The sequence below is a fragment of the Miscanthus floridulus genome, chromosome 11 (genome assembly GCF_019320115.1).
Source record: "Miscanthus floridulus cultivar M001 chromosome 11, ASM1932011v1, whole genome shotgun sequence".
Taxonomy (NCBI): domain Eukaryota; kingdom Viridiplantae; phylum Streptophyta; class Magnoliopsida; order Poales; family Poaceae; genus Miscanthus; species Miscanthus floridulus.
The window spans coordinates 77,283,561-77,292,162 of NC_089590.1; the positions used below are offsets into that span (position 1 = coordinate 77,283,561).

General features: G+C 50.5%; 1 protein-coding gene across 1 annotated transcript; it reads right to left on the reverse strand.

Annotated features, from left to right (window-relative positions):
* Positions 1 to 2,037: 2,037 nt before the first annotated feature.
* Positions 2,038 to 4,182, reverse strand: LOC136493479 (cytochrome P450 86A2-like). The gene has a single exon (XM_066489565.1). It carries the CDS (start codon positions 4,006 to 4,008, stop codon positions 2,389 to 2,391), a length of 1,620 nt encoding a protein of 539 aa, XP_066345662.1. The 5' UTR covers positions 4,009 to 4,182; the 3' UTR covers positions 2,038 to 2,388.
* Between the last annotated feature and the right edge of the window lie 4,420 nt (positions 4,183 to 8,602).

The window sequence follows — 8,602 nt, forward strand, 5'->3', positions numbered from 1 at the left end:
ACTCTACTCGTTCAAGGGATGTCTCTTGCCGATTTGTTCAGCTGAGAAACACCTTGAGAGTGCAAGGGAAAGCAAGAGCCAAGTGGGGTGATTGAGATTTGAGAATCCAAGATTAAGGACCTCATTAATACATAAAGAGTAGCAAGTGTGTATCCACCATTCTCATTAGGCTTGTCTTGGTCAAGTGAGAGTTTGTGCTTGTTACTCTTGGTGATCGCCATCACCTAGACGGCTCGGTGGTGATTGGGAGCTTGGTGATCATCCGACGGAGCTTGTGGATGACCCAAGTCAAGTTGTGAGCAGTTGTGGGCGATTCACCCCGACGGAGTATCGAAGAATCAGCCCGTAGAGAGCACTTGATCCTTGCGCGGATCAAGGGGAGCTTCACCCTTGCGCGGGTGCTCCAACGAGGACTAGTGGGGAGTGGCGACTCTCCGATATCTCGAGAAAACATCGCTACATTCCTTTTCCTCTCTTTACTTTAAGCATTTACATTTGAGCAATTCATTTCATGTCTTTACATTCTTAGAATTGTCATATTAGAGTAGGATTGGAACCTAAGGTGCAAAACTTTTGTACGGTAGAACAATAGAAACACATTCTAGGCAAAGGGGTGAAGTGAGCGAAGTGTAGGGCTTAATTATTGCAAAAATTTAGAATTAGCTCAATTTACCCCCCCTCTTAGACATTTTGATCCTTTCACTCCTCTAGATCTGAGGTACACAGCGGTGTCTAGGGTTCCAACAAGCTCTGGGGGTCCTATTCCCTCCTCCCTCCGACGAGCTCCAAGGTGATGGCCCAGGGGTTGGAGCAGCCTGCACCTCGAACTCATCCCCTTTCTGTTTTGTAAGTTTTTTTTACTGTTTCTCCATGTTGCAATGATGTTTTTGGGATGTTGCAACAGATGATTTTCGAATGTTGCAATAGGGTGATTCATGTGTTGCAAAAATAGAGTTCTAATGTTGGCATTGTTGCAATAGTGGATTTTATTTGTTGAAATTACCCTTTTCAAATGTTCAGCACTGAAAGATGATTATTGAGTTGTTTTTCCATTTTCCATGTTTTATGGTTGATTTTGCGATGTTGCAGTACTACTGCTTGAGATGTTGTTGTACATACTTTTTGAATGTTGCAGTACATAATTTTTTAATGAATTTTCGATGTTGCACTACGTAGTTTTGCTATGTTGCAGTATTTATATCTCGATGTTGCACTACACAGTTCACGTATTTTTTGCGATGCTTACATTTGAAGTGTTTCGTGCTTTTGGGACAGGGGAGCGGTGGGGAATGGGGCGTGGTGGGGGAATAGGGCGCGGTGGGGAACGGAGACAGGGGTGTGGTGGGGAATAGAGGACAGGGGCGTGGTGGATTCCATTCTATTCTATTCCGATCCGATTCTGCGGGGGGGGGGGGGGGGGGGGGGGGGGGGGGACGGTTTGGGGAGGGGAGCGGCGTCCAGACGCAGCTCTCGCGTTAGGCGTCCGGACACTAGGATGCCCGTAATTAGTATCATTAGATAGATCGTTGAATATACTTTCATAATAAACTTTATTTAGAGATATAAATGTTGCACATATTTTCTTTAAAAATAGTCAAAGCTGAAAATTTGTTGAGTGACACGCATCACGTAACGACTTCTGTTTCAGAGGGAGTACATGCAAAGGGTCAGCATCGCCCGCTCCACTTCAGTACTCCAGCTTTCCGCGAGCCAGTAGCCATTGAAGCTGCACGCGATGCAGACTTCTCCTCATCAGACAAAACGGTGCAACCAACGGCATTAAAGGACCGGCTCAAATTCAAACCATTAATGGAATGAACGAGCCGGTTGTTCGCGATCGCACCATTCTTAAACGATCGTTTGATGGAAAGCAACAGCTGCTCTCCATCCATGGAGTAGCGTAGCGGTGGTGCGTGGTCGGGACTTTGGAGAGATAGCACAAGCTGCTGTTGCTGTCAGTAACGAAATTCCGAAGCCAAAGTGCCCGTAGCATTCATATTCATATTCATATTCATAACCATATATAGAGATTGAGACTGATCAAATGATTGATGTCATGCTTGGGTTTTGTTTTACAAACAACATCAGTTTTGGCGGCCCATTAACACAAGCCGCCCAAACGAATTTGGCGCCTCCGCGTCAGGTTACATCATCAGACAGATTATTATTGCTCTCCAGCTAGCCCTCTTTTCTTCGTCTTCCATTCAAATCCAAATCAAAATGACATGACATGGACTTTTTACACATGCATTTTATGTTCCAAATTGAGTTGAGTAATATACCTCACCAAACTCTTTAATTACTTGCTGTCTATATCTATATAACTTTCCATTTGCCGTTTCCAACTGTCCGCCGCCGTTTCCTTCCCTGACCGACCTGCCCGAACTTCTAGGCAGAGGCCGCGGTGGCTCTGGCCGCCGCGTCGTACTCCCCGGCGCCGCGGAGCTCGTCGACGACGGCGCCGAGGTCGCGCGGGCGCACCTCCATCCGGAGCCCGTGCTTCATGAACAGCGTGAGCGACATCTTCTGCTCCACGCGGTGGCCCGGCGCGACGGCGAGGCGGTGGCGGAGGAGCACGCTCCCGGCGATGTTCTTCATCTGCAGGTACGCGAGGTCCTTGCCCAGGCATATCCGCGGGCCGGCGTTGAACGCCACGAACCTGTACGAGTCGTGAGGCTCGAACCTGGTGCCGTCGGCCGACAGCCACCGCTCGGGGCGGAACTCGAGGCAGTCCTCCCCCCACACCGCCTTCATGCGCCCCGCCGAGTAGATGGAGTAGGTCACCGACGAGCCCGCGGGCACGAACGTGCCGTCCGGGAGCACGTCGTCGGCGACGACGTGCTTGGAGTCCTCGGGCACTGAGGGGTACAGGCGGAGCGTCTCCGAGAGCGCTGCCTTGAGGTAGACGAGGCGGTCGAGCTCCTCGAAGTCGAAGGGCGCGGCGAGCCACAATGCCGGGTCCTCGACGCCGCGGGACGCGGCCAGGACGGCGCACAGCTCGCGCACGATCCTGCGTTCCACGTCCGGGTGCGTGGAGACCAGCCAGAAGAACCAGGAGAGCGCCACCGAGGAGGTGTCGCGGCCGGCGAGGATGAAGTTGAGCGCCACGTGCTGCAGCGACTCGTCGGAGTAGGTCCCCTTGCGCATGAAGCGCGAGAGGAGGTCGTCGTGCGGCGTGGCCGACGATGCGTCGTCGCCGTTGTTCTTCTGCTTGCCGCCGGTGAGCTCGAGCTTGCGCGCCCTGATGACGGCCGAGAGGTATCGGTCGACGTGCTGGACGCTGCGCGCCAGCGTGGTCTCCATGCCGAGCCCGAGCCACTTCTTGCACCGCCACACGCACTCCGGGAAGATGAAGCGGTTGAGCGTGGCCTCCGTGGCGCTGTCGAACGCGGAGGCGAAGGCGTTCTCGGGGAGGCCCCTGGCGAGCGTCTCGGGATCCTTGCCGAACGCGAGGCCGCAGATGTTGTCGAAGGTGAGGCGGAGCAGGAGGTCCTGCAGGTCGACGACGTCCGCGTCGCCCAGGATGGGGAGCAGGCGGGCGTGGATGGATCGCGACACCCAGCGCGACATGGCGGTGCGCAGCGTGCGCGTGGTGAACTCGAGCGCGGCCGTCTTGCGCTGCGCCACCCACGTCTCCCCGTCGGAGTTGAAGATGCCGTCGCCGAGCAGGTCCCGGAAGACGGCGTGCCAGAAGGGGCCCTTGGGGTAGTTGTCAAAGCGCGCCTTGAGGACGTGCTCCAGGTTCCGCGGGTCGCACGTCACGGTGACCAGCCCGCCCCGGCGCGCCACCCCGGGCACGGCGAAGATGCAGGTCCGGTACGTGCCCCCCGCGCGGCGCAGGTTGGCGGCGATCCACTCGTGCATGTCCTCGGCGTGCTGCACGAGGCCCGGGAGGCTGCCGACCAGCGGCCACACCCGCGGCCCGCTGAGCCCGCGCGACATCCGCCAGAACCACGCCATGTACAGTGCCACGGCTGCCGCCACCACCGCCCACGCCCCGGCCTCCATCGCTTTCGTTCTTCTTTGCCGACCGGACGGTGGCTGATCCGATCCACCGGACCCGGGCGAGCGAAGCTAAGGTAAAAGCTATAGGAGGCTGCTGCTATGCTGCGCTGACAGGAGAAATAAGTGAGGTCACATGGACCGCAGTGAGTGACTGGCAGTGCAGGGCTGCGAGGACGTGATCGAGAGGCGAGGCTATATATAGCAGTCGGCCAGTCGCACCGGAACGGGCAGCGATTCAAGCCGACGCGGACGGACGGCAATGAATACGTGCGCGCGGCCCAGTAGTAGAACTAGAATCCATGGACTACCGATCCCATCCCGTGCGCCGCACGCACCGGAGTGGCTCTGGGATGGGTCCTGCGTGCTGCGTGGAGTGGGAGGAGCGTACGGTTTGGCGGGATCCTGCTGGTTTGGCGGGACAGGAGACTGAGGAAGCGGGGTGAATTTAAAGGAATCTGTGAGAGAAAAACACGATTTTAGATGAAAAAAAAACAGATCAAATTAGATTTAAGGATACGCGAACGAGCCAGAGTCGAACACACACACACACACCCCCCCTCTCACGCACACACACACACACCCCACCCCACCCATAAATTGCCGTCAGGGGTCGTTGGTTGGTCCAGCGGACCGCTCCAAACCCAACGTGAGCGCGCCGCGGGCGGGCGGGCAGCTGGAGCCTCGGCTCTCCCCTCACCTACTTGTGGGGGAGCCCCTTGAATGCACGCGACGGGGCACATTGAATACGAGCGCAAAACCCGTAGCCGTAGGAGTAGCCATCGGTTAGCCGGCGTCATCGCTGTTGCTGGTTTGCAGCCGATCGTCGCCCGTCGGTACGCTACTTCCTACCAAATACGCCTTGTGTTTTTGCCCGAACCGTGTAATACACGTGCGCAAGCCATCCAGCGCGCGCGCGCGAAGATGCAGCGCAGCAGGCCTAGCTGAACACGGGACGTGCCAGGCGAGGGATGACGCCTGCATGGCTATGGCTGCATCGTATCTACTCGCAATGGACAAAGATGTCAAGCGGCAGGTCAGGTAGCGTAGCATGCTAGCAGACGACCGGGGGCAGTGATGAACTGGCCAACTGTTTTTCGGATGGTCTGGTCTGAGCGCCTTTAGAAGGGCCGCCAGAGTGGGTTTGACTTGACGAAGCGGAGAAACGGGTGGAGGGGACTCCGCGCTGCCGTGCTGGAGTGAGGAGGTACTGAGGTTTGAAGCCGGGAGCGTCAGCGAAACAGCCAAACCGGGGGCAGGCACCTTGGTTTACCATTTATTTTTACATTTACTTTTATAAAAAGACGGCATGGAGGTATGGAGACTTGGAGAGGGTTGGGTCACCCAACTGAGCCAACCTTGCCCGATCGCAGTACCGCTCGATTAGGACCTTTAGGTTCAGGTTAGAAATTAGTATTGGATACTGTTGTACTTTTGTTTGTATTTAACAATTATTGTTTAATTATGACCTAACTAGGCTCAAAAGATTCGTCTCGTAATTTACAATCAAACTATGTAATTAATTATTTTTTTATCTATATTTAATACTATATATATATATGTCTAAAGATTTAATTAGATAGAAAGAAAGTGAAAAAACTTACGATCGAAACGAGGCCTAGCTCGAAGAAGACCGGACTGCAGGTAGCTCGCAGTGCCGGTTTGGTTGGAACTGGAATGAGACTTTTTTTAATGTTTTGCTGCTGGTACCTCGTCGGCCATCAATTTGTCTCAACTCTCTCAGTAACAGTGGGCTTGAGTATGCGTCTTTCTTTGGGCATTCAGCGTACCATCTTGGAGACCTATCCTTTTATTTAATAATACGCATCTGTATTTGTAGATAAGGAAAACGTACATGTAGATGTACGAATATAGATACGTACGTGATACAGAGACAGCTGTCCCAGCCAAACATCACAAAGGACCCTGAAGAAAAGAAAAATTACACAGAAGTCCCAAAATCCTTCGTGAAACCAACGCACTCGAAATCCCCGTCGCCGGCCACCGCCACCGTCGAAGACGCCGAGCACCACCATGAGCTGAAGAAGCCCCATCGCACACTGGCTTTGATAGGAGTCGAAGTAGATGAAGCCATCGGCGGTCGCCCATCGACCGAGGCTGCGCCCCAAGCTCTTCAGCTCCTGGATCTGGAGACGCCACCGACGACCACCGTCATCGGTTGAAGAACGAGCCCAATCCAGCCACCAACCATCCACAACACCTGCAGCCAGCTCCGCATCCATGAGGAAGAAGGCTAGCATCTTCATCATCTGACAGAGACGACGAAGCGCCGGCCTCGCACTCCAGTACAAAGCTCGCCGACCTCGCCAGCGATGCTAGAGAAGAGCACCACTGGGGCGAGGAAAAGGTTGGGATAAGTTATTCACCAGCGTCGTCGTCGCCTCCGTCTCGCCGACGCCACCGAGAACAGCATGCTGCACAGGAGCAAGACCCCCCCCCAACAAACCCTAGCTCCACCGACGAACATCGACAGCGAGCGGACCCTAGACCTAGATAGAACCCTAGCTAGTCTATATACAACCGCACGTCGATTCCCTGGCCCTCCTCCATCTTCAGCGCCTAACCGGCCACCGGAGAGCGGCGGAATCGCCGCCGGAAACACGCGCCGCCCCTTTTTCGCCCTTGGCACTGTAGCTGGGGAAAAAGAAGAGACGAGAAGCAAGAGGCCCGTTCCTACCGGAATTTTCGAACTCATTCTTGGAGACCTATCCTGCGACTGTGGCAAATGCAACCAGCGACCCAGACTCTGATAGATCCCCTGTTACTGTTAGCACCATGTTTAGAGAAATTGGAGCTAAAATGACGTTTCTCACTGTCCTCGAGCTTGTGATTCAGTTGCACACTTTCAATACTCCATCCGTTCCAAAATATACCACGCTTTTGACTTTTAAATATCATATTTTACTATTTGTCTTATTATTATTTTTTAAATAATAAAATAAATAAGTTATTGTTAAAGCATCTCTAATGATAAAATAAGTCATAACAAAATAAATAATATTGATATAAAGAATTGAATAATACAAACAGTCAAACAAGACGTCTAAAAGTAAAAAACGTAATGTATTTCGAAACGGAGTTAATAGATGCTTTAGACCAAAGCTTTGTAAACGGACCTGTTGTGGGGGTATGGCCTCCGGTACCCACAGGATAAGATATGTGCCGCATCATCAGAGGTGGCCTAGCCCATAAGATCAAGGTCTACGGTGTTCGGCTCTGGTTGGCGTGCACCGTAAAGCAATCAAAAGAATGTTGAAGATAGAGAAGGATCTGTTCGGATATGATAGATATCGTATTCCTTATGCTATCTAACTGACTTGTAAACCTGTCCACCAGGCTATATAAGGCGGGCAGGGACCCCCTCAAAATCATCTCATATTCAATACAATACATCAAAGACACATGACGTAGGGTATTACGTCGATCAGACAGCCCGAACATGTCTAAATCGCTGTCTCTGCGTCCTGTGTCACCATCCGGTTCCTATTACACATACCTGCACCGATCATCTACTATCGTGAGTATACCCCTCGATAGACCGCCGACCAGATTTCATCGACACTCGTCTTCTAGCTTGTCTCTAGTACGTTGTCCAGCAATTTGGCTGAACTTAATATTTAGTGTAATTTATTTTCCATTAAAAACTCTCCCAAGGAGGTTCAACCTGTGGAAAGTTACTGGAAAGTTTGTTTTCCTAGTACTTTTAGGATCTAGTAAGTCCAGGGCACACCATCGTGGTTAAAAAAGGAATAAATTCTCGTTTTTAAAAGTCAAATAAATTTAAATTTGTTATATAAAAACACAAACATTTTATGATACCGAATAAATATGATTAAACTAATTAATATAATATTTTTTCATAAGCATATTTAGAGATAGAAATATTCATGTTATTTTGTATAAATTAGATTAAACTTAAAAAAGTTGGACTATTTATTCATCAACTAGCTAGCTAATCATGACTAAGGGCCTGTTCAGATCCATGGGCACTAAAAATTAGCTACCTAATAACTAATAGCTGTTAATTTTTAGCTAACTAATTTTTAGCAGAGGACTATTCATAGGTGGTTGGATAGTTAGCTGAAGGTGCATATGAATTATTAACACCTACTCCCTCCGGTATCCTAGAGGACGTCGTTTTGGACAACGACACAGTCTAAAAAATAACTTTGATTGTTACTTTGTGCTATAAAATATTTATAAAATATAGCAAATATATATTTTTATGAAACTATATTAGGAGATGAATCTAGTTATATCACTTTCAAAATTTTAAACTTAATCCAAAAGAATTTATTTAAAGTTAAAGTTTAAAATATTTGACTTAAGACAACCTCAAAACGACATCCTTAAGAAAACCGGAGGGAGTATTAGCTGTCACAGAACCGCCCAATTTATACAATATCAAGTACGGCTGCCCCCGCTTAAGACGTTGGCACGCACACACTTTCACTCATATAAACCCAGTAGTCCGCTGAGTGTCGCGAAGAATCTCGGTAAATCAACACCACAACCAAGATCGCATGATTAAGCAAATACACATGTGCAGTGGAAATAATATTACAATTGAGTTCACAAA